General features: G+C 32.1%; 2 protein-coding genes across 3 annotated transcripts; one reads left to right on the top strand and one right to left on the bottom strand.

Annotated features, from left to right (window-relative positions):
• The first annotated feature begins 2,578 nt into the window (after positions 1-2,578).
• Positions 2,579-22,214, top strand: LOC139527440 (G-protein coupled receptor 143-like). The gene is made up of 9 exons (XM_071322902.1): positions 2,579-2,707; positions 4,182-4,496; positions 5,590-5,684; positions 6,195-6,283; positions 8,163-8,255; positions 8,582-8,691; positions 17,309-17,417; positions 20,279-20,363; positions 20,968-22,214. The coding sequence occupies exons 2-9, from the start codon at positions 4,223-4,225 to the stop codon at positions 21,166-21,168; spliced, it is 1,056 nt and encodes a 351-aa protein (XP_071179003.1). The 5' UTR covers positions 2,579-2,707; positions 4,182-4,222; the 3' UTR covers positions 21,169-22,214.
• LOC139527439 (uncharacterized) lies at positions 11,750-16,105 on the bottom strand. 2 transcript variants are annotated; one of them, XM_071322900.1, is made up of 2 exons: positions 15,982-16,105; positions 11,750-14,245 (listed from the first exon to the last, which is right to left on the bottom strand). In XM_071322900.1, the coding sequence occupies exon 2, from the start codon at positions 14,124-14,126 to the stop codon at positions 12,000-12,002; it is 2,127 nt and encodes a 708-aa protein (XP_071179001.1). In that variant the 5' UTR covers positions 14,127-14,245; positions 15,982-16,105; the 3' UTR covers positions 11,750-11,999. The 2 variants fall into 2 exon arrangements, with proteins under 2 accessions (XP_071179001.1, XP_071179002.1); XM_071322901.1 differs by having other exon boundaries at positions 15,972-16,069.
• Positions 22,215-22,371: the final 157 nt, after the last annotated feature.

Here is a 22,371-nt window from a genome sequence, read left to right as displayed (position 1 = left end):
AAAACAGTGATATTGTCTTACTTTCTAATTTGATACACATACACAATTAACAGTGGCAGATCCAGGGAAGTTTGTTTTAAGAACAATGAATTTGAAAGGGGATATATATTTCGACCCTCCTTTTTTCTACTGGGTTAGACCCCCTTTTTTTAAATGGATGGCTCCGTCCCAACAATATTGGACTATTTTACCTGATAACAGAAGAAAGCAAAAATGATGAAAAGGAAGACTGGTCGACAGATACAATGACATATAAATACTTTTAGTTTTCTGGGAATATGCTCACAGCTGGTACATATATATTTCATAAGAGACATCATAAATTTAAACGATGGAGGAATGTATTAATGACAGGTAAAAAACATTTCCAAAGACTGAAATAATATTTGTGATTGTGCATCTTGGCTTACTATTATACTTATTAAAACATAAAAAGGATACTAAGAATTACGAAATTTAGCTTTACAATTGAACAAAGATTAAAAAAAATATCCTACTCCTCATTATATATATATACATGTATTCCAATCTGACTTATTCAGATCTTAGTCCTTTAACACAAAAAGTCACGGATGTAATATTGCCTCTATGTTTACTCATAATATGTTTTTTTTTACAGGTTTTGCTATTTGCTTTATATTCATTTTTATATTTGCTGTTTTCATTTGCACTTATTTTTGCAATGATCTTTTGTTAGTGTTGTAAAGAAATATGCGGTTTACTACGAAAATTTAGAAAAAAAATAAAATAAAAAAAAGGCCGGATTATAGATATGTTTGATTCTGGAAATAACTTAAACTTTTCTTTATAGGCTTAAGAAAGGGAGATAATTGGGATTTTTAATACAACACTTTATTTTTTTTCGTAAATTTCGACTTTCGCAACCAGAACATATAATTATATAATTCATATAATATTATATAATTCAATTCTCTATTGAGTTAATTAATTTTTACGTTACATAACTTATATTCCACATCTTAACCAAAATAAATAAAATTGAATGTTTACCGTATATTGGAACAACGTCGTTAGAACGTAAAATTGAGGCGAAAAATACCAAAGGAATATAAAAACTCTTAAGTCGATGATAAACCGACAACACCATGGCTAAAATGGTAAATAAACCAACAGACAAAAACAGTACATACAACACAACATAGAAAACTTAAGACTGCAACATTAATACGAAACCGACCAAAACTGGGGGTAATAACAGGTGCTCAGGAAGGGTAGGCAGATCCTGTTACAACAATTGCACCCAACGTGTGTCTCATGCATGTTAGTACAAACCCGGTGATGGGTCTAATTCGGTAGGTCACTCGGAAAAAAGGACGGGACTGCAGTTACGACAATTGGAACATTTCCGTTTTCATCTGTAAAACGAATATTGCATAACGGTCAACCAACTTGTGATGACATAGTTAAGCAGTCGTTGTGAGCAGCAACCCTCTATCAAGGACATTGATGGTAAAGATGCGTTCAATATATAGTCAACAAGTGTTCATGTATGGAGTCAGCCTCCAATGTATAAAGAAACAATATAAAAAAGAAGATTTGGTATGATTGCCAATGAGACAACTGTCCACAAGAGACCAAAATGACACAGACATTAACAACTATAGGTCACCGTACGGCCTTCAACAATGAGCAAAGCACATACCGCATAGTCAGCTAAAAAAGGCCCCGATAAGACAATATAAAACAATTCAAACGAGAAAACTAAATAACGGCCTTATTTGTATATAAAAAAATGAACGAAAAACAAATATGTAACACATAAACAAACGACAACCACTGAATTACAGGCTCCCAGTGACTTGGGACAGGCACATACATAAATAATGTGGACAAGTCGACAAGAAGAGGTACACAGTCAGTTCTCATCGGAATGCTGATTGTTTGTTAAAATAATGTCCCCCAAACGTTACAAATATGTTGTTAATCCAGAAATCAAGCATTTTAAGTTGATAATGTCAGTTTAAGATAATGTTTTCTTTGAATTAAAGTAAGATTAGGCGTTAAAACAAAGCAATACCAACTCTTTCGAATTGTGGTTTAGTCTGGAAACATGCATACAAAACGTTGCTATACTACAACGTTTGGTTGGGGAAACGGTATCAACAATGTTGAATTAAGGTTGCTGGGTATCTCCCTCCATCTTAGATTTTGAAACGGCAGATGACAATCGGTTTACATCTTTAAAGAAATGTGCAATTTTTTAAAATAGTATGTAATTTATGTGTAAGACTTTTCGTGTTGAAAACGAAAATTATGTGTTTCATAAATCAAAGATATTTTCGACTGTAGTTCTTCTTCTTCTTCGTTCAGCCCACTTCTTCTTCTTCTTCTTCTTCTTCTTCTTCTTCTTCTTCTTCTTCTTCTTCTTCTTCTTCTTCTTCTTCTTCTTCTCATTTTCTTTATTTTATCAAAATTTATCAAAAATAAAAGAATAAACAATTTCACATCAGATTGCTCAACCATTGGATATCTCAGTAGTTGTGCGATAAGGAAAAGTTTAACGTTTTAAAAGGCCAATTGAAAATGAGTATGAGCACGGATATGTATTGCATCTTTTAGAGAACTTCTACTGAATCTCGTGTTGTTACAAAACAAGGAACCAGTCGACATTTTATCACATGCCAAAACAAATAAAATCCCAGACAGTGAAGATCAGTGAATAGTTAGCAGATGAATTGAAAGGAAGGTTTGACATTTATTAATTTATATGATAACATATTTGTTTCATAACTGTGAAATGATTTGTATAAAACTACAATCAAAATATAATCAAAAATCTAGTTAAACATGGGCCACACGGAAGTTGTAGATCCTGCACACACAAATCTTTCTGATCTTATATTATAAAACAAACCAGAGATCATGAATATCTATATTTACTGGTACCTAATACAACTGTGTCCCGAAGAGATTTTCTAATTTGGATGCAAACCCTATCTGGAATTTTGCGCAAAAGGGGGACAGGGTCAGAGGGGTCCTGATCTTGAAATCCTGGGCTTAAAAACATGAAATTTTGAGGTCCAAATTTTGAAAATCTAAATCTGGACATTCTTAAATTCAAAAAAAGAATTCCCAGATCCTGAAAGGGTCAATTCCAAAATCCTGAGCTTAAAAACACCCGAGCCCGACGTCCCGATAAAGGTCCAGCCCCCTTCTCATATGAACATTAAACAAAACATTAATCAATGATATAACCATTATTTTTTTAGCACCACTAGATATATATAAAAGTTTGAATGCATTTTGCATTTCAGAAAGATAAAATCTTTATTGGATTTTAATTGGTCTTTTTTTCATTCCTGCCGAAGGTGTAAAAAAATGAAAAATAAGTTATACAATTTGAGATGCTCCCTCTCACATGTCTCAGGTAGCAATTGTTTTGTATTGTATTGATTGGTCTGGACAAGACAGACAATAGAGAGGGAAAGGGGTGGGGGGTCAATAGACATCTATGCAAATCAAGTGTTTGTATATATCTGTCTTATTGCACACTGTTGATAATTTGACATACATGTTCCAAAAATAAAATCTGGGCCACATCTGTTATTTCCAACTTTATATACAAAGATCCCCCTTGGTAGCATCAAGCATTTCACATTTGGAAAACACTTAGGAGGTACATTGTAACTGTATTGTACTTAAAGATCCAATCAATTTGTGCAGAGATCAAAATACAAAATTGGTACCTCAATTCAAATTAAACTGAGGCCACAATTAAAAATATTTTGGTTAGCCCAAACCCTACTCAAAGGTTGAGACAGTGGGTAGGTAGGTAGGCATTTTCTTTTTTTTTTTTCAAAAGAAGAAATTGAAGTATCAGGTGTTTATCTGTCTTCATGCATATCTGATTAAAAAAAAACTTCTTCAAATCAGGACAATAAAAGAATTTGAGTAGGCAGCTTTTTTCTGGGTAGGTAGGGTTTGGGCAAACAAACCTATTCTTTTTTATGGCCTGATAGCATGAATAGAAAAAAATGTTTAATCATACATTTTTTTGTACATTTAAAATTTTCTGTTTACGTTTTCATAGCATGAATTGTGAATTTATTCCATGAAAGTTAGTGACATTATCCAATCAAAATGATCAAAATGAACGTTACAAACAATGTTGCATTAGACATTTAGAATAAAGAATATTCCCTTTATGTTTTATTTAACAGAACACAATGGAGGAAGATAATCTCTAACAACAACAGTAACCATGGCATCAGCCGCATTCTTCCATACCTGTGCTGTTTACAATAATATAACAAATCACGATCACCATCATGAGGGAAGAGTATTGATGGAGAGAGTTGTCACAATTGTTGCTATGACATTCTGTATGATAAGTTTGTTGGTTGTTATCTATCTCTTGTTACCTAGAGATGTGAGGGGATCCGAATGGTGGAGAAATCCTGGACGTATTCTTGTTGGACCAAATTTAAATGCAATAATAAGAGCTGTTGTGATTACAAGTTTTCTTGGCACTTTAGGTAAGAAAAAGATGATGAGGCTTTTATTGAGCAGTGTTCTTCCAAGATATTTCATTTAGCATCATGGTTGTTAAACAGGAAAATTTGAAATACCATTTTGTTTCTTAAAATTTATATATCGTCATATCCATAAAATAATCTATAAAAAATAAAAAACTAATTCAGATAGTCGCATCACATTCAAGATATATAGCATCACATTACGATGATGCTAAAGGGCCCTGGGGAGAACACTATGAGTCTTGATAAAATTGAGAATGGAAATGGAGAATGTATCAAAGAGACAGCAACCCGATTATAGAGCAGACAAAAGCTGAAAGCCTCCAATGGGTCTTCAAAACAGTGAGAAACCTCCGCACCTGGAGGCGTCCTTCAGCTGGCACCTAAACAAAAATGTAGTTCAGTAATAATGGACGACATACTAAACTCTGAATTATACACAAAAACTAAAATTAAAAATCAGACAAGACTAACCATTGCTAACAAAGGTGTGATACATGTATGTTAGTTTTGTGTGTTTTGTATGTAAAAATGAATATGGAAATGTCATGAATGTGGTATGTGTGAAAAAGGCAACAGATAACAACCAAAGGTAACCAATGGGTCTTCAATGCAGTGAGAAAATCCTGCACACCGAGGTGTGCTTCAGCTAGCAGGGGTTTCATTATCTTTCAGGTTGACTGGTACTTTCCACGTTTCTAGATGGTACTTTTCAATTTATTCACTGAATATCTTATATAAAAATTTTACATTTAGGCGGTACTTGTCAATAGCATAGGAGGGTAAAAGTACCGGGTACCGGCTCCTAATGAATGGCCTGAGCTAGCCCCTAAACAATAATGTATACTAGTTCAGTGATAATGGATGTCATACTTAACTAAACTCAGAAATATATAAAAGAAATTAAAATTAAAAATCATACACACCATTTGACTATCCATGGTTCTGAACACTACAGGGAGTTTTACAGATGTAGCCAAAAAACTTCATAAATATTTCATCCTGGTAAGAAATATAGCATCACAATTTTTATCTTGGTTCCTATGAAACATGTACGTACTATGTATAATGTCATCAATATAATCTGTTTCAGGAATTTTAGTAAGATCTGCAGTGCAGATGGATGAAAATTTCCCTGGTCCAAGTGAGGTTGAAAATGGTGAACATATATTTTGCATTGTAATTAATGTAAGTATTCCATAAATTTGTTGACTCAGGATTTCTTTCAAAAGATGTTTGGTTTAAGTTACTTTATAAACATTATAAAAGGAGTATGCAGATGAGATAGCACTTTTTTTAACAGCAACACATAAACTCGCAACACTGATTTTTAGCTCATCAATCTGAAAGATCGTATAACATGTATGATTTGCATTTTGGTCAGAAATATTAATTTTCTTTCTATACAAATAAAAACAGTTGCTTTGCTTACTTGTTATCAAATCTGGAACTTAATTATAACCCACAGTTATACTATTTCTGACCCCTTATACAATGGTCAATTATTAATCAGCAATTTTCTTAAATACATTCTAAATCTACATGATATAATCAATCTCTTTGTACACATTATTTACTTACATGTGAAATCAACCAAGCAGATAAAACATTTCAGTGTGTGCATTGTGTGTCATTTTGTTTCCATATCACTGAGATTAGCTCAGACTTCCTTTAATTTACCTACTATTATCATTTCAGGTATTGATTGAATACTTCTTTCAAAGTTCCTACTTTTGGATAATTCTGTATGCTATAGAAGCTTTAATGGTGGCTAACAACAAAGAGCTGTAAGTATTATTATATTAACATAGTATAGCTACATACATGATCAAGTTTTATCAGATAGCCACATACATGGCTCTTACAAAAGATAGCCACATACATGACAGTTTTATCAGATAGCCACATACATGGCTTTTACAAAAGATAGCCACATACATGACAGTTTTATCAGATAGCATAGTACATGGCGTTTACAAAAGATAGCCACATACATGACAGTTTTATCAGATAGACTAGTACATGACAGTTTCATTAGATCTTCACATACATGACAGTTTCTTCAGATAACCACACCAAAGTCAGTCTCATCAGATAGCTACATGTATGACAGTTTCGTCAGATAACCACACACTTGACAGTTTTATAAGGAATTCCCAACTCATGGCAGTTTCATCAGATAGCTACACACATGACAATTTATCAGATGACCACACTCATGGCAGTTTTATAAGGAATTCCACACACATGACAGTTTCATCAGATAGCCACACACATGATAGTTTCATCAGATAGCCACACACATGACAGTTTCATCAGATAGCTACACTCATGGCAGTTTCAACAGATAACCACACACATGATAGTTCATCACATAGCCACAATCATGACAGTTTCATAAGGAATGCCACACACATGATAGTAGTTTCATCAAATAGCTACACACATGGCAGTTTTATCAAACAGCCTCACACATGACAGTTTAATTAGATAGCCTCACACATGACAGTTTTATCAGATAGCCACACACATGATAGTTTCATCAGATAGCTAGACACATGACAGTTTCATCAGAAAGCCACACACATAGCCTCACACATGTCAGTTTCATCAGATAGCCACACACATGACAGTTTCATCAGATAGCCACACACACATGACAGTTTCATCATATACCCATACCCAAGACAATTTGATCAGATATCCACACCCAAGACAATGTAATTAGATAACCTCATACATGACAGTGTAAGCAGATGGATACACACCATGACAGTTTCATGAGATATCCACACACATAACAGTTTCATCAGATAGCCACACCCAAGACAATTTGATTAGATAACCTCATACATGACAGTTTCAACAGATAACCTCATACATGACAGGTTAAACAGATAACCTCATACATGACAGTTTTACCAGATAGCCACATACATGACAGTTTAAACAGATAGCCACAAACATGACAGTTTAAACAGATAGCCAATAACATGACAGTTGGTTCAGAATCCTTATTACTTTAATCAATAAAAAGACATTTGATGGTTTACACCAATAAACCACATTAAAAGGATGATAAAAGACAAAATAGTGTATTTAACATGTTTAACAGTTCCATACATCAAGCTCTAATTGATAGAGCTTATTTCTGTTTCTGCTAGAAATATTTGCCTTCATCAAGCAACAGTTACATTAATTTAGTATAGACCTACACCAGTAAAGCACTTTTTTGGGGGGATAGATCATTTAACTTACTGCTACAAACTCTGAAATTTCTCAAAAATCAGCAGAAATTCATTATTCTGTCATTTGTCTGTAGATGGCACAGCTTATTTGATTTTGGCTTCTCACTGTTTTGTCCTTAGCGCCATTGATGAGTCTTTATAGATGAAACACAGATCTATAACTATAAGCAAGCTAGTAACTTATATGAGCTTTCTTAACAGATAACATGAGGTTTTTACTCCTGCATGAAATATTTGCTGTACATCATAATATATACAAATTCAATTACATCCAAAACATGTGCACAGAAACACAGATCTGATGCTTAATATTATAAACAAGCTGTCTAAATATGAGCTTTTCTAGCAATCAGATATTGCTCCTTTCTGTTATCATAAACCATTTCAATGAAATCTAATTACCTTTACTCTATTATAGACCTACAGCTGTAAAGTATATTCTGGGATGGATCATGCCAGGAATTGTATGTGGTTCAGGATTATTACTGCTATATCATAATGGTATTAAAGAGTAAGTATAGAATTGTTATACAGTCTGCCTTGTATACTGTAAACCAACTTATTTTCCCGAGCGATTTATTTCCGCGACTTTCGTGAATAGAAAAATAACGCATATATTAATCATTGCGAATATGTTATACATGGATCATTTCTTATTGAACTTCAGAAAATCGCGAAATTAAATAACCGCAGAGTGGTCTAAAAAAGGTAAAACGCGAAATTGAGTATCCGCGAAAATAAGTTGGTTTACAGTGAACAGCACTTTATGCAACTTATACAGAACGTTCATTATCACAAAACATAGATCAAGTTTTTTTTATTTTTTTTATTTTTTAGGGATGGGAAGACTGAGATAGAGAGAGCCATGTTGTACTTTATTTTTCTGTTTCCTATTTTACTGGTGTTGATCTGTAATCCCTTCCTGTTTTATTTTGCATCCAAAGCAGGTAAGTTTGTAAAGACTAATTTCTTCTCAATTTAATTCACAATTAAAGTTTAATCCTCTTTTATCTTTCATTGTGCAAAAAATAGACAATGATAGAAATAAAAATATAAAAAATAGCGAACTCTGAGGAATATTCAAAACCGAAAGTCTTTAACCAAACAGAAAAATCCAAAGCTTGAACACATCAAATGTAAAAAAAAAAGTTGCAAATTGGTTTTGAAATATATAAGACAAACTTTAAAAAGGTTTTTGCTTTTATTGACTGATAACAATTGTTGTCGTTCAAACTTTCAGTTATATTTAAACACTGTCTGTAGATGTTTTTGATTTGAAGTCCATTTCTAAACATTTATACATATCTTTTACTGGAATATTTCATTAAATAAACAGTTCTTCTTTTATGGTTGTGACCTTTTAATTTCATCTAACAGTATTTCTTGCATAAAGAAAACAGTATTTCTTGCATAAAGAAAACAGTATTTCTTGCATAAAGAAAACAGTATTTCTTGCATAAAGAAATATTTCTTATAAAAAATGCACTAGTTTGATTGGGCTATCCAGCATCATGAGACAATATTTCTGTTTCAAGATGCAAGTTTGTACAAATTATAATTTAAACTCCATTAGGTGAACCAATGAATCATTTCGAAGGAGTCCCTGAAGTGCATACCTTGGTATGCAGGGTTGTCAAATTATGCAACTGAATGCAACATTAAAATAATACTCCAAATTGACAACAACACTTCAAATGGTTTGCAATTTTATTTGCTATGGTCTACATAGCAAATAAAATTATAATTTGTTCAAGGATTTTGTATAAGTTATTAGCTTTTGTGACACATATCTTTTTGCACTAGATGATACAAATTTATCAGTTTAATGTCTTAAATTTAAATTTATATACCTCCACCTAACTTTTAGTGCTGTTTGCCTCACCTCAAACTGAAAATGATGACACATGAAAGGTTTAAATTCTATTTTAAAAGAAATTGCTGTCCTGCTTTCGCATACAGCCATCTCTGTTACGTGACCAAGAAAGATTGATCCGATGAATTTGAGCAGATAAAACTGATTCCTTTTATGTCATTCTAAAAATCCTCTAATGGAATTCATTAATTGAAACAGTAAAAACAGTGGGTTTGTGAAGTTTCAACATATGTTATTGTTGATGTATTTTTGTATTTACAAATTATTTAAGAGGACAACCGTTCGACTTATAAAAGAATGTAGAAGACATAGTGAGAAAGTGCATTTTTTTATACCTGCGATTTTCTTCTTGAGACATTTCATCAAAATATTGAACATGTCAGTTGTTGATTTAATATTAAAAATTTGATTTAATTATACCTTTAATATAGGGTTTAATGTTTTTTAATTCACGTTTCTTATTAAATTAAATCTTCGTTCATTCATAAAATTATCATAAAATCACCATGCAAGATAATAAAGTAATGTAAAAATCAAAATCTCTAGACCATGTCAAATCATGTCATAATGACCCTACACAATGCATGACCAGTGTCTTTTCATTTGACAAGTTGATGGTTTAAAAATCGATCTCTCTAGCATTGACATTGTGTCTAAAAACAACAAGTGATGTCTTCAGTATCATATGCCCTTAAAAACAGTTAATTTACCCTCCAAAAAAACCCAATCATTTATATTTCAGGCTTAACAAAGAATTGGATACTGAGCTCATTTTATATTGCAATTAGTTGTGTTTATTTACTAAATATAGTAACATACAAGTAGCTATGTTTTGTATAATGTCAATTTCATCATGGAACACTTTCTCCACAATCAGGGGTCCATTAAGGGATGAAAATAAGTTTGACCTATGTTTTACAGTTTAAAAAGCTATCAATGTATTAATTTAAGTTGCAGTATAAAGCAATATTCAGACAATGTCATAAAGAAATAAAATTTTTCGTACTCAGGGTAAAACTGAAGGACTCGGTAGAACCTCGCCCTTCCCCAGTTTCTCAGCCTCATACAAAAAGTTTTATATTTTCCTGACATTGACCTAATATTGAAAATAAACCCTCTGGGACAAAATGTTATATCTACCCAGTGGTTGTAAATCCCATCAAAGATACCAGGTTTAAAATTTGGGCATGCAAGTCGCACAATCCATAATATAGTAATTACTGCATACAAGAGCAATTTCATTTACAAGCTTAAGACTTCTGCATAGACACTAAAAGAGGGACGAAAGATACAAGAGGGACAGTCAAACTCATAAGTCGAAAACAAACTGACAAGGCCATGGTTGAAAATGAAAAAGGCAAACAGAAAAACTATAGTACACATGACACAACATAGAAAACTAAAGAATAAGCAACACAAACCCCACCAAAAACATGGGGTGATCTCAGGTGCTCCAAAAGGGAAAGCAGATCCTGCTCCACAAATGTTTAAACATGTAATGTACAGACATTTAATGAATGTGAACCAACACTAAATAGTACAACGTAAAGGATTTCATCCTTGGTTTTTGATGCCTGATACACATTTGTTTTGCCATGAATAGAAGAAGGTATTACATTGCCTGTTCTGTCTGTCCATCCCGAAATGAAATTGTTTGGTAAAGGTAAAAATATAGTCAAATTTACTTGATACTTAGTGTATGTTTTAATCATGATGAAAACTTAAAAAAATATAAGGTTCACAAAACATAAAACTACAGGTACATTCTGAAGTGAAATGTTTTTTGTTGAAGAAGTTTAACAATAAAGTCAGATCAACTTGAAACTTGATATACATGCTTATAATAACTTGAACGTTTTGAATTATTTTACTGATGTTTCATGGTTTACTAAACATGAATTGGCAATCATACCATTTCTTCTTATTTCTATACACAAGGTAGTGCAAGCAGGGTGTGGTGTCATATGGACATATTATCTTGTCCTGTGTGGTGTTTTGTTGGTTCTTTTTTTTTGTATTTAGCCAATATATATATAATCTTTATCTTTCTGTTTTTCTTTTTCTCCTCAGTTTCGACCTTAAAAGACTCACCAATGACACTTGAATCAAATAAGTTAAAAATGAGTTCATTGTTTTCAGTTCTTTAGTTGAATTACGAAGTATATATAACTGCTCTTATTCCATACCTCTTAATTCTTTAAAAGTAATGGGAAAATGGTGAGTTAATGAGGACGACCCTAATTATTTCAAATATGAAATCATAAATGTGAACCTTGATATTTTGAGAGTTTTCAAACAGTGACAACTATGGTATACTACATGTATACTTATATCTCAGAGACAGAAAAATCAATATTATTAATAACGATAAAATAATGAAGTTTATTCCTTATAATTCTCCGGTCTGTCGTCGTCATTTTTGTCTTCTCTCAGTTCGTCATTTTCCTCTTCAACGTTTTCTAGTAAAAGTTTTTTATGTCCATCCCAACATGTCTTTTTGTGGTCACACCTAGTCATGACGAATGGGTTTTTGAGATGTGGACGGTATTCAATTGTCACACGATGGTCGTGTCCACTGTCCTCTCTGCTGCGAATTGTTAACCTCTTTTTCGATTTTAAAGTATTGACATGTTCAGCCGAAAGATCAACATAGTGATTATGCGGACCTGGATCGGACGTAGTTGCCCTTGACATGATAAGAGTTATTCCCCTGTCAACTGAAAGTTTAATCTGGTTCTTTCTCAATTTATCACTTTTTTCATCTTTAGGTAGATTATGGAACATTTTCAGATAATTGTTATTTTCCAAAACTATGTCTTTTAAGGACTCCATTTCTTTATATGCGGTATTTCCCTCACTGTACAGAGGCATGATTGGATATCTCTGACGTATGATCCCAATGCCTCTGATTTCCGGAATGAACACTCGGATTCCAGCTGCCCTAGTATATCTCACTTTTCCGTTTTCATCTAACACACCGATGCCTCCGTGCCCCTTTTTATTTTCAATTCCACTATAAAAACTCTGAGGGATTTGAAAGAAATACCAACTATTCGTTCCATTATATGCTGTATGAATATTATTCCCGCCAGTTCGGTTTCCATTTTCTGTTACAAATTTTGCTTCCGGGTCATTCTTGTAATGACCTTTGTAGGTAATGTTATAAGGATTCCAATTTGTAAGTGGGTTAAGGTATATAATTTCAAAGGGAACTGCATATGACCATCGCTGGTGATAAGATTTGCAGGCTTTTTTTTGTAATGAGTCTTCTTTCGTGCAATAGTTTAAACTTTTCCCTGCTACTTGTGGCTGTGATGTCATCGACATAAAAAGATTGCTGTCAGAAAAAGCTCGTTTTCTTAAGGATAATCGAAGGTAGTCAGGTCTTATTTCCTCATAGAATCTGTGATAATATGCAGTGTTTAATATTTTCTGTTCTTTACCGGGACAGTATGCTGGCAGATTTAATGCTTCGTCTGTCAAATTCCCGCCATAATTGTCTAAACCTGGTATTTCACTCATTAAGCTGTCAATAAATCCAGGGCTTTGATCAAATCTTTCTTTCCATTCTTCTTTGTCCCTTTGATTAAGTTTAAAACGGGCACGTCTTGTCTGTATCTCTTCCTCTTCTGAACGAAGGAACATCATTCTTGAGCTCAAATCATCGACCATTTTTAAACGACTCAACGGAAGATCATGTTTTAATGGATGGCAAACAATTCTGTATATCCATTGAGCGTAGGAAGGTGATTTCCCATTTTCAGTATATACTATTGTTTTTGGAAGCCACCCAAAATTCTCCATTCCATCTTTTCGTCCCCCGTAAGATGTAAACATTATCTTGTCTTCGAGGTCCTCGAAAGTGCTAGCATCCAACTTGTGTCTGTCGCTTAGAAAAGGTTCTAATATATCAGTATTGTTATCATATACCCACATTCCCTCAAGATAACACAGAACGGGTTTGAAATATTTGCGGTAATCTCTTTCTTTGTGATTTTGATCTTTGAAAGCCTTAAACCATTCACGCATTTCTTGTACTTGCTCAGCCACAGTTTCTTTTTGTGTTACTTCCGGTGGAACTTCAGGAAAAGGTATTTCCTCAGTTTCTAAGAAATTTGATGAAGTGGTACTCGGCATGCGTAGTTCAGGATCATTGTGCCGTGTTCTGAATTCAACTCCATTTAAAACAGCCACAAATTCTCCAACACCAATTGTGCGTTTCATATGTCCGTGATCATGAATGGCAGCTACTCCTCTTTTCGATTTTGTTGTCGGAAAGTGATACGGTTTAGATCCATCGTTTAAGATTCTTGTCTGTTTCAATCCAGAATCTCCCTCACTTCGAGTTTTTTCTTCTATAAATAATTGTTGTAGCATAACTTGTCTTGAGAGCTTACCAATTTCTTTTTCTAGTCTCTCTATTTCCTCCTTATTTGTGGAAATGGTCCGTATAGATAAGATCAGACACATACATTGCAAAAGTTTCAGTGAGAAATATTTTACATCCATGCCAAAGAAGAAGTTAAAAATTTAATATTTCCTGGAACGATGTCTTGGAATCTGAATTTATATTGTGTGGTAAGGTTCGTCAGAGTTGAATATCGGAATCCATATACAATTGCCATCAACTAAAAAGAAAATAGATAACAATTTCACATGTCATTGGTAAATGTTTTGCTGTCTTCTGTTGTACTTTTTTTTTTTATAAAACAGAGATCTTTATTTAATTATAAAAAACTGTATCATTTTTATGTGATTTTCAATCAAATTTATTGTGAAAATTGAAAATTGTAGTGACTTATAGATATATGTTTTACCTAAGAATGTATTTACTTCTCTGAATTACTTTTTGGAAATTTTGTTTCATTTGAATTCTAATTTATGACATCATGTACAGCTGTAATTGCAATTTCATGTATCTAATCTTATCATAAAATTAGAATTTTTATGATTTACTGAAATGATTTTGTCTTGTGTAATGATCTGAGATATTTAGATATATAATATAATTATATAAAATTGAAATTACATGACTTACTTAAATATTATAAATGCCATGATTTGTACACTAATCTTTGTATATTGTGATGAGATAATATATAATATTAAAATTCTTGATATTATACTCCCACTCTAAATATGACGATTTTTCACCCTTTTCAATGTCGTCGGTCTGTTGTCTGTTTGTGCGTTTGTCCATATGTCTGTCAAACAAATATTTTTTCCACAATTTCCAGAAGTGCTTCATTTCGGGGTCTCTTATAGCTGACTATACGGTAAAGGCTTTTTTGTATTTTTGTATGACTATACGGTGACCTATAGTTATGGTATGTGCTGGAGTGTTCCTTATCAATCATACTACATCTATTTATAACTAATATTTGGTCACATGACTGACATCGATGAGTGTACACTTGACATTTGGTTGGATCAGTCAGATACTCACATCATGTTTGCTTATACTTTGAATGATTTAAAGGGATTTAACATTTTCGTCTGACTTTTATAGAAAGTATCAAATAGAATGACTTTATATTATATTTGGCCAACTTCTCAACAATGTAGTGTTGTAACATATTTGTACTTTTCTGATCTTTTCGATGCAAGCAGCCTTGTTAATTAAACCGTTAAAACGTTCCTGATTTCTATTGAGCCCTGTATGTCTTTTTGATTGAAATTCTCATATAATTCAAAACATACTAAAACGTATATTTAAATTAGAAGAAATTTAAAATAAACAATTTCTGATACATGGGTTCGATATTATGTTTCATCATTTCGTGTGTATTTTAATCTAGACTCCCTCTTATTAACCATGGAGGTTATTTCTGAAGACTGCCAACGGTCATATAACACTATATTAACATAACATATAAACATAAATAGATAGCGAACTGGTGCAATTCGATTTTTCTTGTTCTGTTTTATTTCATTTTAAAGGTTTAAAGTAAATATTAAGTATTGTTTTTACCTGTATAGAAATGATTGTTTTGGAATCAAATCAGTCAATCAAAAGGTTTACCACTTTCATGATTATGTTGACATTTATTAAAACTGACCACGTCTAATTTATGCATAACCCATTTCTAGCTTAGGGGTTAGATGGAAGCAATTCAATGAGGTCGAATTGTTCACTAGACAAAAAATGAACCAACCTGGCTGTTAAAAGCGAATTATTATTTCACTATTTCACTTTCATTAATGATTAAAACAAAACAAATTATTTGATTTTTATAAAGATTGTATCTAAATTAAATGCCCTTTTATTATAAGGCTAACATAAAATAGTATTATCTGGATATTTTTCAGTTTAAAATGTTTTATTGATATTCAATGAAAATCGCTCAGACTTACTTTGACTTACCAATACATGTGGTTATTATTTTCCGTATCAACTGCTGTTCTCTGCTGATATGAATGCTCAGTGGAAATTACAGTTAAATTAAATATAATATATATAGTTATTATTTAAATGACACTCACAGAATATGGATTACTAAAATAGATGAGGAAACAGTAACAAAATCTATTTATAGATTACATGATATTCGTGATTTGTTAATAACTATAAAAGAGGGCACTTACTGTCGATAATATAACATTATTTTAAAAGGCATGATCTCTATTATCTTAAATTATTAACGTCACTTTTGATTTGCAGTGCGATTATAGTGACATAATAAAAAAAACCAACAACTTTATTTTACAAAGGCGATAATATTGACAACTTAAATCCAATACCCGAAAAACCTGCTTTCAATGTCTTGTATAAGAAGTAAGGCCACTTTGTTTTCCAGTCCGTCGCGTGCGTGGAAAGTACAAATTTCGGTTTTAACTTTTCATTAGATTGGCTCACATAAACTAAAATCGTAGTTCAGTTCTACAAAACATTGCATTGAAAACGAAAGACTGTGACACAAGACACAACACTACAAAAAAAAACCAACCTAGGGGGTTGTTCAAAAGAGGGATGAAAGATACCAGATGGACAAGTCTAACTCATAGATAGAAAATAAACTGAAAACGCCATGGCTAAAAATGAAAAGGCAAACAGACAAATAGCAGTACAATGACACAACATAAACAACTAAGGACTAAACAACACTAAATCAATACTGAGGGTGATATCATGTGCTCTGGAAGGGTAAGCAGATACTGCTCCACATGTGGAAACCATCGTGTTGCCAAACCATTTACTAGGTGGATCATTTTAATTTGTACTTGTTGAAGTATATGATAGATATAGAAAGATGTGGTGTGACTGCCAATGAGACAGCTCTCCATCAAAATAACAATTTATAGTATATATTTGTGATTAAATCAAGATTTCTAGGTTTCATTATCTTGGTTATTGAGCCAGGCTTGCTGACATATGGACACACATTGTGTTCATCTTTTGACATATTCCTATTTTAAATCGCAATAACACCTGGTATTTAATATTATAGACAATTATTTTAGGAATATTCTACACAGTAACAAGAATTTTAATAAAAAGAAATTGGGGGATCTGAAATAAAAAATACTGAACTCAAAACGGAAAGTCCCTTATCAAAAATCAAATCAAATGATAAAACACATCAAACAAATGGACAACAACTGTCATATTCCTGACTTGGTACAGGAATATGACTCTATTACAAAATACACTATACTAATATATTGAGAATTCACTGAACTTTTTATTTTAGCTAAACGTGCATTGATATGGCATTATGGTAGATATACAGCTAGTGAAAGAAAACTGATAGACTCAATCCACTTCAAATTTATCCTCATTTTAGCTGCTTTCCTTACAAGGTAACAATTTCATATCGAATTCACTTTAAGTGTGTTTTAATGGTTCTGGAATGTTTATTTTATAATCAAGAACAGGTTAAACACATGATAATTCTCGTTTTGGTTAAGTTTCATTAATTGGTCTTATGCATCAAACATCCTCATGTTCTTTGAAACTATTTTCTAATCTTTTGAGTTAATCTACATAAAGGTTTTCAATACAAAGCAAAGGAAGTTACCGATAAGTAAATATCGTTAAACTTAGGGTATCTAATTTAGAGTCTAGTTTGGTATTTTTGTTAAATTTTTTATACGACCGCAAAAATTGAAAAATTTTTGGTCGTATATTTGTATGATGTTGGCTTTGTCGTCTGCGTCTGCGTCGTCGTCATCGTCCAAATTTTAGTTTTCGCACTCTAACTTAAGTAAATGTGAATAGAAATATATGAAATTTTAACACAAGGTTTATGACCACAAAAGGAAGGTTGAGATTGATTTTCGGAGTTTTGGTCCCAACATTTTAGGAATTAGGGGCCAAAAACGGCCCAAATAAGCATTTTCTTGGTTTTCGCACTATAACTTTAGTTTAAGCAATAGAAATCTATGAAATTTTGACACAAGGTTTATGACCACAAAAGGAAGGTTGGAATTGATTTTCGGAGTTTTGGTTCCAACAGTTTAGGAATTAGGGGCCAAAAAATGTCCCAAATAAGCATTATTCTTGGTTTTCGCACAATAACTTTAGTATAAGTTAAAAGAACTCAAATGAAATTTAAACACAAGGTTTATGACCACAAAAGGAAGGTTAGGATTGATTTTGGGATTTGAGGTCCCAACAGTTTATGAATTAGGGGCCAAAAAGGGACCCAAATAAGCATTATTCTTGGTTTTTGCACCATAACTTTAGTATAAGTAAATAGAAATCTATGAACATTAAACACAAGGTTTATGACCATAAAAAGAAGGTTGGGTTTGATTTTGGGAGTTTTGGTCCCAACAGTTTAGGAATAAGGGGCCCAAAGGGTCCAAAATTCAACTTTGATTGATTTCATCAATGATTGAATAATTGGGGTTCTTTGATATGCCGAATCTAACTGTGTATGTAGATTCTTAATTTTTGGTCCCGTTTTCAAATTGGTCTACATTAAGGTCCAAAGGGTCCAAAATTAAACTTAGTTTGATTTTAACAAAAATTGAATCCTTAGGGTTCTTTGATATGCTAAATCTAAAAATGTACTTAGATTTTTGATTATTGGCCCAGTTTTCAAGTTGGTCCAAATCAGGGTCCAAAATTAAACTTTGATTTCATCAAAAATTGAATAATTGGGGTTCTTTGATATGCCAAATCTAACTGTGTATGTAGATTCTTAATTTTTGGTCCTGTTTTCAAATTGGTCTACATAGTCCAAAGGGTCCAAAATTAAACTATGTTTGATTTTAACAAAAATTGAATTCTTGGGCTTTTTTTATATGCTGAATCTAAACATGTACTTAGATTTTTGATTATGGGCCCAGTTTTCAAGTTGATTCAAATCAGGATTCAAAATTATTATAATACGTATTGTGCAATAGCAAGAAATTTTCAATTGCACAGTATTCAGCAATAGCAAGAAATCTTCAATTGCACAGTATTGTGTAATAGCAAATATTTTCAATTGCACAGTATTGCGCAATAGCAAGAAATATCTAATTGCACAATATTGTGCAATAGCAAGAAATTTTCAATTGGAGTTATCTTTCTTTGTCCAGAATAGTAGTTGAATCAACTTCAATCATTGTTTTATACAATATACAATGTATATTCACTTTTACTACCAACTGATAAATTAAAGCAATCTTTACCATTCAGTGATAAGCACTTTATTTTACATTTTAATATTTTATGATGTATTTAAATGAGTAGTTATTGTTGCAAACTCCATTAGAAATTTGAATTGAGATCAGTTTTGGAAAAAGGGAAAGGGGGATGTGAAAAAAAATTGGAGGGGGGGGGGGGGGGTAAACTTGTCTCATTTCAGATTTCATAAAAAAAAGAAAATTTCTTCAAACATTTTTTTGAGAGGATTAATATTCAACTGCATAGTGAATTGCTCAAAGGCAAAAAAAATATTTTAAGTTCATTAGACCACATTCATTCTGTGTCAGAAACCTATGCTGTGTCAACTGTTTAATCACAATCTAAATTTAGAGCTGAATCCAGCTTGAATGTTGTGTCCATACTTGCCCCAACCTTTCAAGGTTCAACCTCTGCTGTCGTATAAAGCTGCGCCCTGTGGAGCATCTGGTTTTAAAAGGAAAAAGAGAAAAGAGAACGCCTAATGGGATCATTTGAATGCAAAATAGACCTGAGAGTGAACAGGATTACCATAAGCCTTGCTATGAATCTGAAAAACAACAATGAATATGATACATTGGATAAGCCCACCATTTTTCTTAAAAATGTCCTGTACCAAGTCAGGAAAATGGCCATGGTTATATTATAGTTAGTTTCTGTGTGTGTTGCATTTTACTGTTTCTTTTGTGTCGTTGTTCTCCTCTTATATTTAATGTTTTTTCCTTAGTTTTAGTTTGTAACCCGGATTTGTTTTTCTCAATCGATTTATGACTTTTAAACAGCGGTATACTACTGTTGCCTTTATTGGATAAATTTTGTAATCAGATTTGCACTTTTTTCTCATGATATAGGATAGATAGAAAAAAGACTAACAGATACATTGCATAACATGTATTAGTGGTTTGAAACACTCGTCACACTGTATGTACCAGCTACTAAATTTATGTTTTGAACAAGTTCAACTGACAAGTCCATAGTACAAATTATTTGTTTTCCTCTGTTGTCAGCTTTATTTTAAAATATATCACAATACTGCTTTTTATTTCAGCTGGCTGCCAAATATAATTGATGCTGTCATACACATGGCACAAAATGACAACAAAACAGCAAAACTAACTATATGGATCATTATGGTAAGTTATTTTACACTTAATTAACGCCATGAAAAGAATTCTTCTGACAATGAAATTACTTAAAGGAAGAAAGATCATCTAAAAAAACTGAAATAGATTGCAATCACAATAAAAAAAAATTCCATTATTAGTTTCATTTTTTTAAGACATAAGCATTTCTAGGTACCAAATTTATCAGTTGTAAGTTTGTGTGTAATACTTGGAAAACAATACTTTGTAAAAAGTTATATAATAATGTCTTAATTTTAAGAAATGGAAACAAAAGTAAAAATATTTTTTGTTATACGAAAAATGTTTTTGAAGGTAAAAAAAAAAGTTTTGTGGAAAATGTATATAAAATAGAATTATAATTCACTTCAAGGTTTACTTCTGGAACATTTAAGAAGAGTATATAATACATCGATTATTTTCAGAAAATATTCATGTCCTTGTTAGTAATTCGAAATAATTAAGAAAATCTCCCTTGTTGTTTTATTTAAAAGTAAAAATGATTCTTTGCTGATTTGAAGGATGCATACATATTTTTTTTTAACCATTTTTTTTTTATTTAACATTAACTTTTTAGTGTATTTCATGTATTCATACAATAGCATTGACCTTTCAGTGTGTTTTGAATCCACTACAGCCTGTGTTGTGTGCCTTGGTGTTGTGGGGACTTCCAGAAAGCAGAATCTCATTCTCATCTTGGTGGAATAACACGTCTACAGATCTGTCGGATGTTTCGTCCAGTAATGTCAACTTTTCTCGTAGCACTAGCAGTGAAACTGAACCACTTATTAGCTTTCGGAGAAAGGAACGTAAATGACTTGCTATGTGAATCAACATTGCTACGGCTGGTGCAAGGTTAAAACTTTATAACCATCATAATAGGGAGAAATAATCAAAGTGATGCTTGTTTTTTTTATTTATATTTGTTGTTGTTTTTAAAATTGAAACATGAATCTGTTGTTTATTTTATTATCTTATTTGATTTAAGCAATCACAAAAAACTGAATGAAATACATATTTACTGTTGTACTGGGAAAAAAACACTATGTTAATTTATTGTATTAAACAAGATAATTTCTATCATTGTCTGCAAACAAATCTATTATATTGAGGACCTTAAATGAATTTGTATACATTTACAACGATTTTGCACATATTTTTACATGTTTCCATAAGCTTATAAATGATTACTAGGATTGTCAGTTAAAAGGTTGGTGGTTTTCTCCTGACACTTTGGCTTCCTTCATTAATAAAAACTGGCAGCCAGGAATTAGCCTTTAAGGTGGTAGACCTTGGTTTAGGGAGATAACTCTTTAAATCAGTTATGTGTTTGTTAAAGTCAAGTTTCATCAATGTTTTTCAAGCATTTACCTGAAACAGATTGGAAATAATCTATGTAACCTAGAAGCATAGAATATATTTATGAAAACGGTTGACACAAACGTACTGATGATTTTAAGAGTTATTTCCCTTAACCTACGTCTACCTCCTTAAGTGGCACTTATAAGTGACGTTAAAACACTAACAATCAATCAATCATATTCTCATTACTTTCTGTTATCATACGCTGACAAATGATAGATCTGCTAAACATCAAAATCTGGTTTATTCTGTAATCAATACCTGTCTGGTCTAAATTGAAAAAATATCAAAAATTGCATAAAAACATATTCAATTAAAAATGTACTGATAAATTTAGAAAATCAGCCAAAATACTGCCCTCTTTGAAAGAGCAAAGTTAAAGGTAACACATTCCAAATTAATTGTACTGCCAGTAGATCTGTTAATATGTTTATGATATAATATTATTGATACACATATTGTTTTTAGTTATTAAATTTTTAATAAAGTACAGAATGAAAAGTTATTTTATTTTACTGTTTGACCTTGACTTTTGCCAGGCATTTCTATCTCCAGAAGGAACAAGAGGATAAACATCTAGTTGTTGTGTTCATTTAAGGAACACAAGTAATTACATTTACAAACCAAGGAAAAGTCTATAAATCACTGCATATATCCC

The sequence above is a fragment of the Mytilus edulis genome, chromosome 6 (assembly GCF_963676685.1).
Source record: "Mytilus edulis chromosome 6, xbMytEdul2.2, whole genome shotgun sequence".
Lineage (NCBI taxonomy): Eukaryota > Metazoa > Mollusca > Bivalvia > Mytilida > Mytilidae > Mytilus > Mytilus edulis.
Note: the sequence above shows the minus strand (reverse complement) of the source record. Positions and strands in the feature narration are given on the sequence as shown.

Coding starts and splice junctions, on each gene's coding strand:
- LOC139527440 (XM_071322902.1), top strand. CDS start 4,223: ATGGCATCAGCCGCATTCTTCCATACCTGTGCTGTTTACAATAATATA. Junction 4,497..5,589: donor AAGTTTTCTTGGCACTTTAG/GTAAGAAAAAGA, acceptor AATCTGTTTCAG/GAATTTTAGTAAGATCTGCA. Junction 8,692..17,308: donor TTATTTTGCATCCAAAGCAG/GTAAGTTTGTAA, acceptor TTTTTATTTTAG/CTAAACGTGCATTGATATGG.
- LOC139527439 (XM_071322900.1), bottom strand. CDS start 14,126: ATGGATGTAAAATATTTCTCACTGAAACTTTTGCAATGTATGTGTCTG.